General features: G+C 49.9%; 1 protein-coding gene and 1 long non-coding RNA gene across 4 annotated transcripts in view; one reads left to right on the top strand and one right to left on the bottom strand.

The window, feature by feature from the left end:
- The window catches only part of SNX29 (sorting nexin 29), a 68,137-nt gene that overhangs the window by 33,238 nt on the left and 15,783 nt on the right, over nucleotides 1-19,116 (bottom strand). For 2 of the 3 annotated variants that reach the window (XM_076073676.1, XM_076073678.1), the window contains exons 16-18: nucleotides 16,971-17,056; nucleotides 14,170-14,229; nucleotides 10,475-10,581 (exon numbers count right to left, since the gene is read on the bottom strand). In XM_076073676.1, the coding sequence (XP_075929791.1) occupies nucleotides 10,475-10,581; nucleotides 14,170-14,229; nucleotides 16,971-17,056 (253 nt within the window). The remainder of the gene's footprint in view (nucleotides 1-10,474; nucleotides 10,582-14,169; nucleotides 14,230-16,970; nucleotides 17,057-19,116) is intronic. The other variant, XM_032970424.2, reaches the window with a different exon arrangement.
- LOC142930779 (uncharacterized) lies at nucleotides 2,841-8,507 on the top strand. The gene is made up of 3 exons (XR_012946728.1): nucleotides 2,841-3,121; nucleotides 7,926-8,061; nucleotides 8,273-8,507. It is a non-coding gene; the product is annotated as an uncharacterized LOC142930779 (long non-coding RNA).

The raw sequence follows: 19,116 nt of genomic DNA, 5'->3' as shown, positions 1-19,116 counted from the left end.
TGAAGCTGGTAAATGAGCAAAGACCTGAGGTCAAATTTTTCTTTGAAACAGAGAGGAGATCCAGCAGGTAGTCTGCGGATTTTTTTGTAAGTACATCGTGAATAAATAAGATCTGGTGCACAAGCCGTCGAACATTAAGAGATGTTAAGTTTGACCCAATGTAGAGATCACAGTGGTGAGTCCTATATGGGCAGTTCAATGCAAATCTTAAGGCCGAGTGATAGATGGAATCAAGCTTCTTCAGTACAGTACTTGGAGCTGATTTATACACGATGTCACAGTAATCAAGTAGAGGCAGGATGGTAGCTTTTATCAATTCCAAACGGAACATAGGGGGGAAGCAGTGCTTGTGTCGATACAGAAAACCAATTTGTATTTTTGTCTTTTTACCAATATAATCAATGTGATCTTCAAAATTCAGTTTTGAATCCAGGATGACCCCAAGCTACTTATAGATCTTGACTTGCTCTATTTGATAATTATTTAAGGAATGTAATTGGGGAAAAATAACTTCCTGCTTTAGTCCTGGTGAGAAGCATAGCACCTTAGTTTTGGAGGGATTCAGGACTAGTTTAAGAGCAACTAGCTGATGTTGTAGTTTGTTGAAATCACCCTGGAGCTTAGCAATCGCGTCATCCGGAGAGCGGCCAGCAGTAATCAGTATCGTGTCATCTGCAAAAAGATTTACTCTGGAATGATCCAGGTCAGTGCCCAAGTCATTGACATATAGAGAGAAGAAGAGGGGGCCGATGATGGAACCCTGTGGAACCCCTTTTGTTATCTTAACACTGTTTGACCTCCAACCATCTGTGAATACAGTTTGGGTGCGAGAAAAGAGGAAATTTTTTAACCATTTTACTGCGTTTTCGGAAAAACCGAGGCAACTTAGTTTATTAAGCAGGTTGTTGTGGTCTACTGTATCAAAAGCTTTGGACAGGTCAAGAAAAAGACAGGCACAGTACTGCTTATTATCAAGGCTACTGTAAATGTGATTCAGAGAGTCTAATGCAGCAGATGTGGTGCTATATTTATTCCGGAACCCAGATTGTTTTAGATGTAGTAGATTGTTGGTGGACAGGAAACTACTAATTTGGTAGTTCAATAATTTTTCAAAAATTTTCATCAACGGGGACAAAATTGAGATAGGTCGGTAGTTATCTGGATCATCTTTAGGGCCCCCTTTGTGAAGTGGACGGACATAGGAATGTTTCCATTCTAGAGGAACTGATGCTTCTTTGATGAACAGGTTGAAAATATGGGATATAGGTTTGTATATTAGGTGACTAACAGTTAGTAAAGCAAAAACAGGAATACTATCTGCTCCGGTAGAGGAGGACCCTTTGAGGTAGGACAGTTGTTTCAGAACATTACTTTCGTGGATTGGCTGGAAACTAAATTCGTTTAATGTTTGGACAGGGGTGTAGGAATTTGCATGAGCAGGGGTGACTCCCAATACATTATCAAAAAGATTACCAGCTTCAGAAAAATGAAGGTTAAAATTGTCAACTATTTTTTTGGGATCTGAAAAATATTCCCCATTTCGGTTTAGCTCAACGGGCAGATTATCTGTTTTGGATGCCTTTTCCATACATTTGATTGTTTTCCAGAAAATCCTGGCATTTCCATGTGATTCCAGGAGAGTGGAAGAAAAGTAGGCATTTTTTGCATGCCTGATTTTTTTGACGCATCTATTCCTTAAAATCCTGTATTCTAGCCAGTCATTGACCAAATTACTTTTCTGAGCACATGCCTAAGCCTTGTACCTAGTTTTCATGAGCTATGTAATCAAAGGATCAAACCATGGTGGGTGGTTGCCTTTAGTTTTAAATCTAACCAACGGAGCATGTTTGTTAAGAATTTGGAGAAACGTGTACCTGCAGGTCTCCCAAGCCGTAGTCCGGTTGGGGATATCACAGACCTTGTCAATATCTGAGTGATGCACATCATTAGTAAATGCCTGAGTGCTGAAGTGTCTCATAGAGTGCTTCTCAACCAATTTAGGGGGGGCTTTGGGTCTGGCTAATGATCTCACCCCAAAAATGAAGGAGTGATCACTAAGGTTATTACCCAGAACACCAGTCAGTGCAAAATTGTGAGGGGCATTTGTCAATAGGACATCAAGCAGAGATGACTGTCCCGGATTTTTTAGGTTGGGTCTTGTGGGAACATTTATTAATTGAAACAGGTTAAATTCATCTGCAAAATTTGTGGCCACGGCCGGCGGGTTTAGCCAATTGGGACAAGCGAGCATCTACGAAGACCAGCACAGTGCATGAGTGGGTGGTATGGCCGGGACCATGTCCTGCTGCCTTTGTCTCCCCAGTGTTGATATTTACACACTGCACCAGGTACTCATTTAAGGGCTGAGTCGACCTACGGGAGGTACAGAGATTCATCAGTGATGCTGGTCGTGAGCAGGATTAAAACTCGGGTCACTGCAACATTGCTGCTTCCCAACATCAAACTCACACACATGCATACACACGGTGACGAAGACACAACACACACATAGAGATTTAACACAATGTAGGTATTCGCGGCTATTATTATGAGCCATCGTTGATTTTCGAGTAAAAGTTGTCAAGACCCTCCACCACCCAACATGGCCATTCAAATTGAATTGTCGCGCGTGTACAAGCGGTTATCCAATCCCAAAGAGGTGACCGCACATTCTGTTGCTAAGCAGCAAGGCGATGGAACGCTCCTGTTCCTGCCCACATCAGGAATCGTGACTCTAGCAGCAGATTTACATCTGGCTTGAACATCCATTGTTATTCATTGGCTTCTCCTGTAACCTGATTGGATGTTACCTACATTACATAATTATTATTACTGGCTTTTATCTAAATTTTATCTACAGTGTGAACTAAGTTGTCGTTATTGTCAATATCAGCTTTTACTCTTACGATCTGGACATGTGAGTGCAGTTAATTTTTTTTTACTTTTTTATTCATGCATTGGTCTTTTGAGATATTTCAATATTCTGGGCAATATTATCGTTTGAGTCACTCACTGGTCAATTGAAGAACAACTTTCACAAACAAATTTCAGCAGCAATTAAATGCGCGACGTTTGACTCCTCCGTCAAGCATCTTCAGGAAGACCCTGGAAGCGAGACAAGGTGCGTACCTCACGCCGCCGCACACAACTACACATAACCGCGCGCGCAAACGGCGCTGACGCAGTTTCTCCCCGACCATTATTCTCCTCCGATGAAAGAAAGGAAGAAAGACACCTTTGTGTGCGCCGTCACAATCGAGCGCTGTGCTTTATACATGGGGCGTGAGCAGCCGTATTCGTAGCACGGAGGGAGGGCGTTGAGGAAGCGCCAGGCCCTTTCCCTCACGAGCTTCACCTCGACGTTTAAACGATGTCTGTCTTACTGCACCTCCCATGGCTGCACGGCCGCTTGCCGTGCCCCACAACTACCATTCAGAGGTCTGCCTCGTCCTCGTCATCATCATCATCATCCTCTTCATCACACCTGCCATCCTAATGCATTGGTGTTATCGCAGCCAACGTGATGATACATAATTTATTTCTGGGTTAGGCCACGTAATGACCTGGCCACCTGACAGCCAAACCAATTAAATCGTCTTGTGCACAAGCATTTAACGACGCGCCGTTTGTTATTATTATTGTGATCTTTTCGGCTCGCTCTCCGGTTAGTTACAGAACCAATCCTCACAACCGAACTTAGCAGCAATTTGATAAACGATATTTCGCTTGAAACTTCACCAGGCATCTTTAGGACAAGATCTAGGGAATCAGCATAAGACCCATGTCGAGTTTCCGGATTTTAGGAGCATCCCACGACACAGATTTTACAAGATGATAATGTGGCCTAACTCAAAAATCTAATATGAATCACAACATTGGCTGAAAATATCCAGAATGATTTCCTGGATTAGTTTGGCCGTGTCGGGTGGTGCAGGGTCTTGCTACAGGAATTCGGCCTGATCATTACCCGCGCGCATGCGTGTACGCGTGCGCGCGGGTAATCCAAATGACGAATAAAACCAGAATAATGACAGCGGTGGCAACTGAATTAAACCCCGGGAATGCCGCGAGGTGCTCAGGCCGGGTTTATCCTTCGGTGATGGCTGCCGCGTCAAAGGTGTTGGCCACGTGTGGGAGGCGGCTCTGAATTGGCCGGCCCCCATGAGGCCCGGCAGCCATCCCTCCGTCGTCGTCATCGCTCCCAGCTCCAAGCCCTCCTCTCCCTCCTTCCCTCCACCCCACCCACAATCCCTCAGCGTATCTGTTCCATCTTCCTCCCACTCATTCCCTTCCAGCGGTAAGGGACCCTATTTCAAAGCTCAACACTTTTGGACTACCACCCCCCTGGAAATGTATAGATCTGCCTCTGTTCACTCTTCGCACTCCCTTGCACCCCCCTCATACTCCCCTCTTCGTCTCTTTCCCTCTATCTTTGTCTCTCGACGCTGCTCTTCTCTTTTTGGCCCCCTCCCGTTCCCCCCCCCCTCGATCTCTCCCTCCTAATCGATACGCCGCTTGCGCCGGGCCAGCCGAGAGCATGTGTTGTGACAGGTGTTCTGCTACCAGATAAAGCGCTGGGTTGCCGGGGTTGCGCGGGGAAAGCAGGGAGGGGCAATGTGCGCAGAGGTCGCTGTGGCCCCCCGCGCCCCCGTGCCCTCACACCCGCGTGACATTTCCGCAGCGTGGCCCATTACACGGCCCGCGCGTTATTGCCCGATGCCTTCGCGGATGAAAACGAGCCCCTGGCTGCGGCGCAGGAAAAGAGCAAGGAGCGTCCTTGAAATTGCACGTGCATGCGAAAAATATTCTTGTTATTACTGAGCTTGTCTTGCGACTCTCCATCAGCAGTATCTTGCTTTTACAGCAAAGGGCGATGTTGCTGCTGTGCGTGAGCCCAATTGGGCAGCACATACACACTGCTCGCAGAAAGGTGGCCGAGTAGGGAATCAAACCCAGCCACTTCTTTCTGCGAGGGCACGAGGGTTCCCGCCGCCTAGCCGCCCGGAAATAGAGGGAAACATCAACCGCTATGGAGATAAACCTCATGGCAAAAGAGGGGAAATTCCCAGAATGCTTTCTCCTATGTGCACCGTTGCAAACATGATGTTCCATCTCCAGGGAGTGCGCAAGTGAAATATTTTCTTGGATAAAATAAAAGTGTACAAACGACTGCCGCTCTTCCTGTCCCAAATTCATCAACGCTTTGTTCTCTGTCGGCAATGCCCCGTGGACGCTTCTGTACCGTCTGTACATATCAATGCGCACTTCACAAGGTACAGTTAACCCTCGATCACCCGCGCGTGGATTATTTGGGCTGCCGATTGACCCTGCTTGCAGCAAAAAAATTAACGGAACGTCTTTACACGGTACGCCGGGTTAAACTACACGACACTCCTCTCTCGTCGAGGGTCAGCAGTTCGGTGACATGCACGACTCAAAGATGCAAAGGCAAATACGAAGCGACACAAACAAACACAGATACGGGGGCCAAACCTACATGTCTCTCCGCTGGACTGGGCCACCCCCTCGGCCCCGTTACCCAGTTGATTTGGAGGTGTCAGTTGTTGTTGGGGTGATAACGATTTGCTTGTAATGCGCCCCCCCCCCCCCCCCCCCCGCTTATGCCGGGGCACCTCAGCGCGTTTCATACGCGATAAGCAACTTGCATCGCATTCGTGCGGGCTAATTCTGGAATATGGCAAATTTGGACCCAGGCGCCAGCAAACAGAGCCCTCCGTCACGGATCTCTAACCTCCACAAAGTGGGCTTCGCGTGGTTTTTTGGTTCATACACCCGGAATAATAACCGGGGCAGCGTGCCAGATTTGAACAGTGAACCTCCGCAAGCAAGCAGGGAACATTCCTCTCTTCACCATCCCCACCTGCGGCGCTCACTACCGACAGCAGTCTTAGACCCTCGAGCGAGTGAGAGAGCGAGCGAGCTAGAGAGCAAGCGGCTGCACGAGGACGGGTTGGGGTGAGACAGCTGATGGGTGAATTTTTTTCGAAGCCTCACGACAAACTTAATGCTCATCAGGGAGCCAAGCACCGACCTGCACTCTCTCGCGCGTAATCTGCAGAAAATTTTATTGCCATTTTTCCTTGGAAAGGCCACGCTGTCATCACGTCGGCGGCGGGATGAGGAAGAAGGCTGAATTACTGCACCTCGCATGCCCGCTCATTTACACGCATGCGTTTATTTATGAACATGCGTGCGTGGATGAGTAATTTAATTGCATTGCCTCCTCGCCCGCGACGCTTAATGAACCCCGCCAAACGAGGCAATGGAACACGATGATTCCTCGCCCATTCGTTCTCCGTCCCCACCACCCCCCCCCCCACTCCTCCTCCTCACCAGCACCACCGGTGGCCGAGGACCTCTCACCACCGGATTCAACGTCGATGCGCGACCACACTTCGCTCAAACTGTGATAGTGCTGTTTGACGGCTATGGCTCTTTGGGACCCTGTGCTCAGTCGACAGCTGTGTTTAAAAACAAAACACGTCTAGAAATAGCAATGGCGCCCTACGCTCTGCTCTCGACAAAATCACCGCTCTCCTCCCTGCAGGATCACCATCGGGGGCGAGGAGACAAGCAGCCCACTCAGCTTCGTACGCGCAGAGGAAGGGAAGACATTGAGAGCTAAAGGGGGGGGGGTGGTGGTGAGCGCTCGACAAGAAAAATAATGAATTAATTGCGCGGCTCATTACACCCAATTCAGGATTCATTTCCGGCAAAAACCATCGGCGCATAACGTGGCCGAGAGACTCGCCGGCTCTCCGCCCGCCCCCACTCCTGCGGGGTTTATTATACCGGTAATTATGGACGATTTACAGATCTGCAAGTCCTTACAACCCGCTCGTATGACCTTCGTTAAAGGGGGGCCATAGAAAAACTCGGGGGGGCGCTCGATGCAGTCACCGTTAAACAAACTGTAGACGAATGTTAAACGCCAAGCGGACTGAGTAACGACGCGATGGGGAGCGCTCTGCCCTCGCCCTCACCACCCCCCCGTGTGTGCGTTCGTATGGGGGATGGCGATGACGTGAGGAGACCATTTTTCAGCAGTGCACAGATTGTGGCAGAGGATTATGATGAAACACACATTATATTTTTCTTGTGGCCATGTAATAATTTGGACGAATTTTTGTCGCGAGACCCTCCACCACACGACATAGCCAAACAAATTCAACTGTCGCCTGTTACGACCATTTTAACGGCACGCCAATTGCTATTGTTTCGGCTCGCCCTGCGCTGAGTTGCAGGAGCAATCCTCACAACCAGGGAATCCATGCAGAGCGTTGCCAAGTTAACCCTTGTCGTGCGAGTCACGAGCACTACTAACGACTACAAAATACGGCAAACATTCGTTTGAGGCTGCGTCGAGCATCATCGGGACAACCGCCATTAAGTCAAAATAGCATCCAGGAGGTCAGAGTGCATCGTGTAAATGTAGTTTATCGTGTGGAAAGTGTGTATACGTATACATATGTAAAATGTGGTGCATCGTGTATGTATGCATATGCAGCGTATAGCGTAGAGTGTCGAGCATCCTGCTCTGGCATTCACCCTGTGCATTTGGAGAAACGCTGCTATGCCCATCACTTAATTGTCCTAATTTAAATAATTTTATCCGGCTGCCTCCACCTGCTGCAGATAGTTTGACAGCTGCGGGGCTGAGTGAGTGCACTTAGTTGTGGCCGGACAATCGGAGTCCACTTTGATCATTCGGTGGTGGGAGAATCATTGCGAGACCACTTCGTGAATATCAATTCACGCCAGAAGAAAAAAATGTGTGTCTCATGAAGCGCGGAATGCACTCAACGAGGCCACAGCCGCAGGATTTTTGGGCGATTTCCCTTTGATGTCAAAATCTTAATATGTGAGTGTGTGCGTGTGATGTGTACATGTGAATGTGTGTGCAGTGGGGATCGGCGACTCACGCGCACGGGCGCCTGTCTTGGGAAGATTGCCCCCGAGGGAATTCACCGATGGCACTCGGCAAAGCCAAAGTATCACCCTCACTAGCGCTGCGCAGCCACAACATATTCATGTCGAAAGGTAATGGAAATGTGTGTTGTGTTTCTAATGAAGATTTATACGTAAACAATGACTCACTTCACAACCCTGCATCAATACCTTTCCATCACCCCCACCCTGCTGCTTCACTACATCCACAGATGCATTGTGGGCCCAACCCGAGGGTTTCCATGGCGAAATTCCTCACCAATGCAGCTGTCGGTTAAGGAATCGCTGAATGTGGCTTTTACAGGATGGCAGTGTGGTGGTAATGCCCGCATCTCATAGCAAGAAGGGGCTGGTTTCGATCCCCGAAAAAGAAAGGCATACGAGTCAGGAATCGAACCGTTTCCACTGCGCCACCCTCCACAACGGCATCACAGAAGCCCAGGATGTGGCCACATGTCGACACTCACTGGAGTATCTTGCAAACAACCCGGTACCCTAAAGGTAATGATTCAAATAATTATCATCAGCAATGATCAATCCACTGCAGGAGGAATGCCTCCCCATGTCGCTCACCACCTCTCTGGATCTCAAGATGCAATCATCCATCCAGTACCTACACGTTAAATTATTTCATCGCTCTATCTCCGCGGTGGATGTGTCTTGGGAGCATTGCATTCTTTGGCTGCCGCTCCGTTATCGGTCTCGACCATGGGCCATTGTCCCCGCTGGCGGTGACGCTCCGTGCCCAAGCCCCACTCACTTCTCCGCACAGCTTATGTGACGTCATCAACCAGCGTGTATTCTCTGATCCACGTGCTCCTCTTTACGTTTGTCAACGTGAAGCCAAGCATGCATCTCGTCATCTCCATGCTGCTTTAAATATTCACGGCAAATATTCACGGGCGTGAAGTCGCTGTCCGGCCGCCGTCCACGGCGGGCACCGTGGGTAATGTGCCATCATTCTGCGTAAAATGTGCAGGGCTGTGTGAGTGCAACAATCATTATGGAGCAGCACCGGTGCCTCGCAGGGAGGGAGGAAGGTGAGTCACTGCAGCTCAACCAGGTGGAATCATTCAACGTCTCTTCTCATGGGTGACAGGTTGGCTGCGCAATGCTAACACTCACTCCTGAAAGCGAGAAAGGCCAGGGTTCGATTCCTTTCAAAATTCGGCAGTGCTCGGCAACCTATCCAAGTTAGTGGGGCACATAGGCGACCCTTCTTCCCCTCAGTGGGCCACAAGCTTGAAATCGTGCTTGTGACTAATCATGACCCCATGCATTACGCTAAAGACAATGAGACCAGGCCACCATGGGAGGATCCACAGGCCGCAGGTTGCCCACCACTGAAATACAGAGTTTGTATGTTCTCTGCCTGTTCCGCATGGGTTTCCTCCAGGTTTTCTGGTTTCCTCCCATAGCTAAAATAACAACACCCAATGTAGCTGGTATTGGCCACGTCCCAATGCTAGAAACTTACCTGCACGTTACTCAATTTGGATCACGTACAACAACCATCGGCACCTACTGTAAAAAAAAAACGTCGGAAAGACCCACCTAAAAAGTGGTCTTGCAACTTGGCTCGGCTTTCCTGGGTAAACGAACACGATCTAATCATACAAAAACACTTTTTTGTATGACACTTTTTTTGCTGATTGGCCGTGTCGGGTGGTGGAGGGTTACGACACATTTATAAATAACGCGATACAAAAACATATTCAGTATGTCCGAGCACTGCTGCAGCAAATCCGCAGCACAGCCACAAACGGCACGTGCCGGCCAAGGGGCCACAAATATTTACGGGCACCAAGTGCGCTGCCCACGCCGGCACCACGCAGGGCGGGCACCGTGGGTAATTTGCCCATCGCTCTCTGTAAATCGTGCTCGGCTGCATAAGCGCGACGTTCATTTCTGCTGCACAAAGCAGCGACGAGGCAGGCTCGCCGATCGCCGGGCCCACGCGGCACGCTAATTAGATTTAAAATAAACGGACCTGCAAGCAACATCGCGCGTAAAGCCGCCACTCCCCCCCACTTTTGTGCGGGACGGCAATTTCCACGGCTTAAGCGCGTTTGCGTGGGCACGCGGGGACCAACAGAAATAGCGAGTGACAGTTCTGAGCACGGCCACATACGTCAGCGCCCGTATGCACACACGCACACTCACACCGCCGCACCACTAAGAATAATACTAATACGACAGCCATACAGTATGGAGAGATATGCAGCATGCAATGACTGAGTCTAAGAATACTGATGATGTGCAGGAGTATCTCAAGGTATAGATATATATCTATATAGGGGAGCGGCCAGGACACGGTCTGATTGCATATGTAACACGATTTTTGTTCCTGGGTAGTAAGTGTTATTTTCTAATTGCTTATGCCTCAAAAGTATAGAAAATGGCTATTATTCCCTACAAACTTTGCTTTTGTGACCAGCGGCACCGGAACCACCAGATCATTTGACAACTTTGTGCCAACTCTCGCCAGACGGACATGGCCTCTCACCTCTATGAGCTTGCGTTCGTAGGTGCTTGCCAGCTCCTCCGTGTCCACCAGCGGGCGGGGCTCCGGCAGGGGCAAGGGGTCTGCCTCCCCCAGCCGCAGTGCTGCTCCTAGTGCAGGGAGCAGGCCATGGTCGGAGTGGGTGTCGCAGAGAGAGAGAGGGAGGTGAAGTGAGTCACTGAAGCTCAATCAGGTGGAATCTCTCAATATTTCTTATCATGGGCAACAGGGTGGCTCAAAGCAAAAAGGTCCTTGGTTCGATTCCTGACTTTCAATATACGCAGTTTGAATATTCTCCCCTGTTCTGCATGGGTTTCTTCTGGGTTCCCCGGTTTCCTCCCTGAAGAATTACATGCAAATTACGCAAATAGGGGCTTACGCACAGCAGCAGCATCACCACCTACTGGGACAAGCTTGGCAAGACCCTTCTGAAAAAGAGTCTTGAGATTCAGTGAAGCTTTCCTGGGTAAACAATCATGGAAATAATAATGAAGTGAGTGGAAAAGTCACGCGTGGATTCCCAAGGGGAAACCCCTCATGGACGGGGTTCATTGAGGAAGACATGGGCTGTGATAACCAGGCTCCCTCCATATGAACGATGCAGCCAAATTTGCATTATAAGACCCTCCACCACCCGACACAGCCAAGTAGATTAAACGGGCACGTGGCGTCAAGTGCTTAACGATGCACCGGTTATTACTGTTGTTGTTGTTTCAGCTCAGTCACCGGGTGAGTTTAAGAATAACTCTCAAAGTGGAAATTTAGCAGAGATTTGATGCGCGACGTTTCACACAGGACTGTGTCAGGCATCTTCAGGATGCGATGCAGGAAGTCAGAATAAAATCCATTCCAGGTTCCTGGATTTTAGGAGGATCTCACGACAGAGATTTGACATGATAATTACGTGGCCTCACCTAAAAATGTAATCATGAATCATAACACTGGCTGCGAAAACCTACGCATTACGTTAATTAAACCATATCTAATAGAGAGGGTCCTTCCCTGTAAACATATGACAGTTTACCAGCATTGATTCATGTGAGCCTGACTGCTGATGAGACACCAAATATTGAAACCGGTCCATATTTTTACTTATGTTGAACCAAACGCTGCTGAAATGACTCCCCGGAGGTCCGTGTGGCCAAAGGGATGTGTACAAACCTATTTTATGCTTTACGTGGAGGAACGCATATTTGGAGGGGAAGGCGGCGCTCCCCCCGCTCGCTTATCACTCAAACGCACCATTCCTTGCCAACCGTGCACACCCATAGCACGCGGAAGATAACCAGGCCACCGGCCAGGTGGCTCAGAGGTCCAGCACCGAGCTGCACGCCGCTGATATTCTGGCTTCGAATCCAGGCAGCCGCCCATTGATGATTATGCCGGGTCCTCGCAGAGCAGCGAGTCGATGGTCTCAAAATCAAAGGCATTCAATTTGCTGTTGTTTTTTCCTTCATCTTGGCACATTCAAGCTCTGAGAATAAAAAAAAACCCGTGACTAACAATGCAATGTGAATATCATGCAATGTGCATCTCTGTTGCCTGGAGAGCTGGAACTGGAACGCCTCACTAGATTAATCTTCATATTAAATCACGCACGCAATCTCGCTGCGTCTCCGCCGTGAGGAACGTGACGCTGGAGCACGGCGGGCAAGAGGGTGCTGCCCTCGAGCATGGATGAAGGGTCACTTAATTAGAAATAATAATTTTGTACATGTGGTATTCACGCCGGTCTCATAGCGCAAGGCGATCAATGCGAAGGAGGTCGTTTCGTGGACACAGTCTCTAGCAGATCCACCATAGGGTCTGATGTTGCCGTAATCCCAAATTAGTTCTTTGCAGGAAAATGTTTGAATGCCAAGAGTGCGATGAGGATAACACTAGGGGATAAAATGACAGACAAAAGGAATAAAAAAAAATCCACCGCTCTATTCATTTCCTGCCCTAACGAGTGTTTCAAGCACCACGCGAAGGCGCTTTTAACTTGAGCCTCGCACTTCAATGCCAGCAGGGCCTTGCAGCTGCCATGGGGACCCCCCACTAGGTCGGCTCAGCCTAAAAATACGAGTGCTTAACACAACATGTCATGACTTAAAGCTTTCGTGACTGCAGGAATTCATATTCTTTGGGTCTTTCGGTAAAGTCACGTAGAAACGTGATGTAGATACATGACTTTACCGAAAGACCCAAGGAATACAACATGTCATGTCGACGCCAGTTATGATAAGATAGCCACGGCCAGGCATGGTGCCTCCCTCTGATGCCCACCCTCTGTGCGAGTCTTGGATGTCACGCAGTGAGAACTAAAGGCGCTCTCTGACAGCCCCTGCCTAGAAGAGGCCTCCGCTTTGAAACTGTGGCGGTCCCAGCCAACGCAGCCACTGTCCTCCCCCCCACCCCCCTACAATTTCGAATTTCAGAGCCTCGACACACACAGGAAGCTATCCACGAAGCTCCTGTGACATGCCTTGAGGCCTGGTTTAATATGGGACGACATGAGGCCTGCACAAGCATTGGATCTGAAACACGCTCGTGAAGAAAGTACAACATCATCATCATCAGCCGTGATCATACAATTGCTGGATGAAGATCTCCTCAGACTGCCGCCACCTCTCGCCATCGTGCGATTTGAGAATTCGCTAAGCACCTGCACATGAACATATCTTATCGCTTCATCTCCTCGTTCGACGTACTCTCATGCGCGTTCCATTCCTTGGCTGTCACTTCCATTATTATTCTTGACCATTGTTCATCAACCCTTCTGGCCATAACGCGTTTTTTGCACAAGCTCCGCTTACTCCTCTTAACAGTTCCTCTTTTTGTATCTCAATGTAATTCCAAGCATGCGTCTCTCCATGCTTATATGCATTGTGAATGACCGTGATTCTGGCTTGGCGGAGCCAGCTCACAGCCATACGGTTGACTTGAGCCAGCTATCAGCATGGTCCCAGCGCCATTCTGGATGTCTGCGAGCCAAGCCGAGCCACGGCTGAGCCGCTCGTGCGTCTCTGAAACCAATTGAGGAGCTCAAGCCTGAGTCAGGCTGCGTTAAGAGGCGGAGGCAAAGCCGACCCGTGAATAAGAATACGCCATAAAAGCGAAACAGCCATTGTTGCCAAGGCGGGAGAACGACGATGTTACTCATGGATGAAGAAGAGTCTCGCTCTCTGGGCTCCACTTGCGCACCCCACCGGGACGAAGCTGATGGCATTAGCAAGGTCAGCGCTAATTCTCCCCACTCTGCCGCAATAAAGACAGGAAGGCTGTGCGGGCCGTGTGTCATCATCGGCGTCCTCGCTGCTCGATTTGGCAGTGAATCATCATCATGCCAGAACCGCTGGCACAGCAAACGCGCTGCGCCCCCCTCCTCCCTCACACGCCACCCCCCGACCCTCGCTCGTGATTAAAAACGCATCTTTAGCTCGGTTTGCATTACCAGCATTCTGTAAAATTGCCTCCACGTCACAGTTTTAATGAATCACCCGTTGCACAGCTCGGGGCGATCTAACCGTGACAAATGCTCCAAGGGTGAGAATGTTCACGGCCCGTGTGCGGCGTGCGGGTGCGAGGTTAGGGGACTGGAGAAAACGACGCCACATCGGGAACATCTCGTACCTCCGTGTCGGCCGTTATTCTAAAGCTGTGGAGAAGTTGGGGCTACGCAGTTGGACCGTGCGGGTGCAGGTGAGGGGGCTTACCCGCCCGCTCGTTCCTCCGCAGCCCCCAGCCATGCCGCCGCAGGGGAGCCGTGACCCCTCCTGTGATTTGTGCAAAATTAATTTTTCTGGTTGGAGTTGTGGCGTAGCGGTTGAGGCGCTGCTCTATGAATCCGGCGAGTTCAAATTCTCGCCGTGACAAACATCAGTGGTGAGTGATATCTGAACCGACCCTGGGTGCCCCCATTCACCAACCCGCATTGACCAGCATGGTGAAGTACGGTCAAACAACCCTCATGACCGGCAATGCATGGGGAGGTCTTTGTCCAGCAGCGGCTGCACAAGATATTTATTTAAAATGTGTGTTGCGCATCACCACGTGTTCACTGTGCGTGTGTGTCTTGACACTCTGGACGACCTTGCAATGGGATGTTCCGTCTCAAGGAATTTGTTCTGGTGTTGAAGACGAATAATAAGTAACAAAGTGAATCAAGGAGCCGGAGGATTTAGATAAATTTGTTCCACTGACCGTAGCAAGAGTTTATACAGTAAATCTGTTTAGCAGAACCGCGCACCACATTAAACGGCGCTGACAGCTCCGAAGCATCTCGTGCAACGCGCCGTCTCCTCGCGCACGGCCCCGCCGGCTGGAGCGCCTGCGCACCGCTCCGTGGGAATTGCTTTTCGTAAATTTTGGCGAGAGATCAGCCCGGCCCGCGGGCGCTAATCCTGCTCGCTCGCTAATTTAATGAGCGAAAAGGAATTCTCTCTCTGGGACCCGCGAGCTCCTGCGACTTCACATTGTGGAGCATCTGCCGCTCTTATCGTTAACCCTCACAGCAGCAGCAGTAGCAGCGATGGTAACGGCAGCGACCGCCCAACCACGTATGCAGATAGCGCAACAACGGACGTAGCCGTTGGCCCGACGGCACCATCCCGTGAACACACGCGGCCTTCTCCGGCCTCCCGCACCGCCGTGGCCTGCAGTCGAGGGCGGCCCCAGCGACCCAGAGATGCGGCGGCATCCGCACGCACGTGCTCTGCGCCATCTTGACTCTCGGCTGCACACTTAAGCTGTCACCCTCCCTTCGTGAACCGACACGTCTGTGCTCAGAAAAAGCTAAATCTTTGTTTCCTCTCTCGTTTTTCCATTTTAAAACCCATCACGCCCATCACACGCCGGCTTCCCGCGGGAAAGTGTGAAATTATCGCCCTCGTGAGAATACCTCAAATTAAACCGCCGCCGTGCGGCGATTTCCGCTGTGAAGCCGCCAAGGCTGACTGACAACTATAACAAGTCGAGAAGGATGCTCCATTTAAAATCTATAATTACAATTATCATCGCAGATGCGCATTTGTCTCCATGCTGCTGCTGCCTGTCCAAGTGCATGGTGTCACGCTGGGGGGGGGGGCGGCTGTGTCAGCGAGTGTGTCTGTGTGTGGGTAGATGTGTGTGTTGGTAGGTACATTTGTGTGCGAGTAGGTGTGTGTTTGTGGGTAAATACGTGTATGTGTGTAGGTGTGTGGCACCTGGGTCTGCCCCGTGACCTGCCAGCAGGCATTAGACACTTCACGTGGCCTCAACATGCACATAGCCTGGCAAGAGCGTCGTGGTGACGTCACCGCCACTTAGTGGCGAATGGCGGTTGTTTTTGTTGTTGGTCAGCTACGAACCCAGCGACCCAATTTCTATTCCTGCTCACGATCAACCACAGTAATTAACCCATAGAGGGCCTTCGCCAGGTCAACTCATCCTAAAATTTGTACCTATTGCAGTATGTAAACATCAGCATTGTGAAGACAAAGGTGGCGGGTGTGCTTTTGAACCTCGTGTGAGTTTCCAGCTTGAATAGGTGCTGGCTAACAAAACTTGACCTGAAAGTGTATAGAAAAGGTTAAACAGGGACTCTCTTTGTATCTATAATGTACAATATGTAATGTGCACAGTTTTCATTCACACTCTCCGAGACAGAGAGATAATGATAAAGAGGCGTGGGAAACCACAGACAAGCGGGAAAGCAGCCAGAGCAGGTGCGACCAAAAGTTGCCCAAGCTCTGTGGGTTCTATATTGGAATGTTTGACCAACTTCATTAATAAAAGTTTATACACGCGGGAGGAAAACCGGAGAACCCAGGGAAAACCCATGCAGGCGAGGGAGGTAGTAACACTCGGTCCCCGTACAGATGGAATTTAACCCCCTTGCTGTAATGCCGCCATACCCTGGCAAGGCGGGAGATTGCAACCTCGATGCCCACGTGTAGAGGGCGTTTTACGAATTGGTGTGCGATTCACCGACTCCCCTTTGGTGCATGTGTGCGTTGTGCTGATTGCCCGTGCACGTGCAACTGTGTGCGTTGGATGTACGGTCATCCACACGATTGTTTGTGGACGTTGGTGTGTGTTGTCTGCTCGCTGGTAGCACTTGCCCCAACAGCATGTTGAGGCTTTATGAGGGATCTTTGTCTGTGTTGTCTGCATTAGCTACCCATTCCACTTTACTTACAAATGGATAAACAGGGGCAGTGAAACCTGGCCGGTTAAAGGTGCTAAATTATTCATCATCTGATTAGTTTGGCAGAATAAGAAACGAGCTTTTGTTATGCAAAGTGCTCTAAGTAATTCTGCGTGGGTTTGCACAGACAAACACTTCGACTTTGTTGGCACCAACAAACAATTTACATTTAAATCAGCCTCACCAGGATCCTACAACAAGCCTGCCTCCCTGCTGACCCACGACCCCTGTGTCCCTTTACTGTAGTAGGCACCACTCGTGAGTGGGGCTGTGGCAAGGTGTAGTGTAGGTAATGTGTGTTGTGGCGCAGTATGGCGCGGGGATGCTTACCAGTGCCCGTGTGCCCGGCTTCACGTCTCAGCATCTGCACGGCACCCACGTACTTCTTCAACTGCACCTTGAGCACCTCGTTTTCCCTGGGGGCACGTAGAGCATGCATGGTTAATACACACACGTACATGAACATACGGAGCACGTAGGGTTAATACACACACACGTGGAGCATGTGGGCTAAACACACACACATTGAGCACGTAGGGTTAATACACACCCACACACACTAGACGCGAGACACGGGACAGAGCCCTTGCTGCCATGAGCTGCAGTCGGCCAGGTCCCGCACGGCCCCCCTGGGTCATTTCCTTCATTTTCAAAAGTCAGAGCAGTTTCCTGCTCGAATGAGCAGAGGCATTGGTTCTCATCTCCTATTCATAGCCCTGCAGACCCAGTGGTATAAATTCCACGTTCATATGGTGGGGGCGACTATTCATAGGATAACCAACGTTACTTGCTCACAAAGTGGTGCTCACTTTATCAATCCCTGAGGGATAATGATTACAATGATCTGAGTCAACACACTCCAAACTGGACTTGAATTCACTACCCTATGATTGCGACCCGCTAGCTCTAGCGCTGAGCCACCACCGGACCGGCTTGGCGTTTACACTGATAGCCTCGTGTGTGCGGCCACTACAGCCACGCAGCGTACATACAAAGACACCTATGAAGGTCGGCATGGTACATGAGGGGGCGGGTGGCCAGCACTTCGCCCACACACACATGCCACACACCCAAATATACGCCACACACCTGCCACACACACGTCACACATCCATATACATGCCACACCACACACACACACAAGCCAATGTTGCCATGTGCTGCTGTAGATACATCAGGGTGTAGCTTTCATATGACAATGACAACCACATATAAGAGGCTGGTCCACTCTATTGCATCAACAACATAAATAAGCAGACAATTTTCCTCCACCACACATATCCGTCTCTCCACGTAACAATATATACGAGTATTTTTTTACACACATTCCATCGACCACACAGCTTTCTGCGGGTGCAGAATTTCAACAGCATCGCGTTAATTCAAGCAAAACTCTGGAACCAGTTGCGGCATTCAGCGTCTTGTCAGCAGTCAGACTTGCTCAAGGCAATCCTGGTGAACTACCCGTTGATTATAAGCAAGGACCCTCTTTGCGAGATATGGGTCCTAACTCGACACAGTACCACGTAGAAATTATCGAGTCAAATGGCAATTTACCAAAAGTGTTTACAATTTAACATAAACATTACTGGAAATGTACCACTTTGGGTCAATTCTTGAGAACAGAGTGTGAGAAAAAGCCGATGAAATGAGCCCCATCACAACACCGCGTCAGGGAAGTGATAAATGGATCAGCCGAGCCCCACGCAGAAGCTGAAATGAAAACACGAGACGCCACGGGGCGGAACACAATGAGACGCCATGATCATACGCTCATCAGCAGCAGCGGCACGTACCGCCTAACGCCAGCCTCCCAGAGCAATACGCTCCACATCCTGGAGGGGCATGCGCTAAAACACACAGACAAACAAAGAACCCCCGTGTAGCCCACACAGGCTGTTGAGGCAAGTGCTGTTTGTGCGTACCAACGAAGGCTGGAACGGCACACCTATAAGAGGGTGGTGTGGACAGCACAACGCCCGGCTGCCTTTGTTTCCCCAGAACTAATATTTACAAGCCCCATCAGGTACCTATGTTATGGTTGAGTTGACCTAGGAAAGGCACAAGACTGGTTCAGATATTTGTCATTCATTGTTGGTCGTGGGTGGGAATCGCACTTGGTTTAACCGGCTTCATAGCAAAGCACACGAACCACTGCACCACCGCTCGTCACACACAAAGACAAAACACACTTACCTACAAACACACACCAACAACAACAATCGCCATTCGCCACTATGTGGCGGTGACGTCACCACGACGCTTGTGCCAGGCTATGTGCACCTTGAGGCCACGTGAAGTGTCGAACACCCGCTGGCAGGAGGTCAGGCGGTAGACCCAGATGCCACTGGTCGACTGCCCGAGACGACTGGCTGATGCACCACCTATGCCCCCTACTGTGACAACTTGCCGTGCTTTAGCCACCTGGCGCTCCGCTCGTTGTTGTGAGCGTTGCTCCTCACCCCTCCATTGTTAT

This window comes from Petromyzon marinus, chromosome 43 (genome assembly GCF_048934315.1).
Source record: "Petromyzon marinus isolate PM22_M1 ecotype Great Lakes invasive population chromosome 43, UKy_Petmar_22M1.pri1.0, whole genome shotgun sequence".
Classification (NCBI taxonomy): domain Eukaryota; kingdom Metazoa; phylum Chordata; class Hyperoartia; order Petromyzontiformes; family Petromyzontidae; genus Petromyzon; species Petromyzon marinus.
Note: the sequence above shows the minus strand (reverse complement) of the source record. Positions and strands in the feature narration are given on the sequence as shown.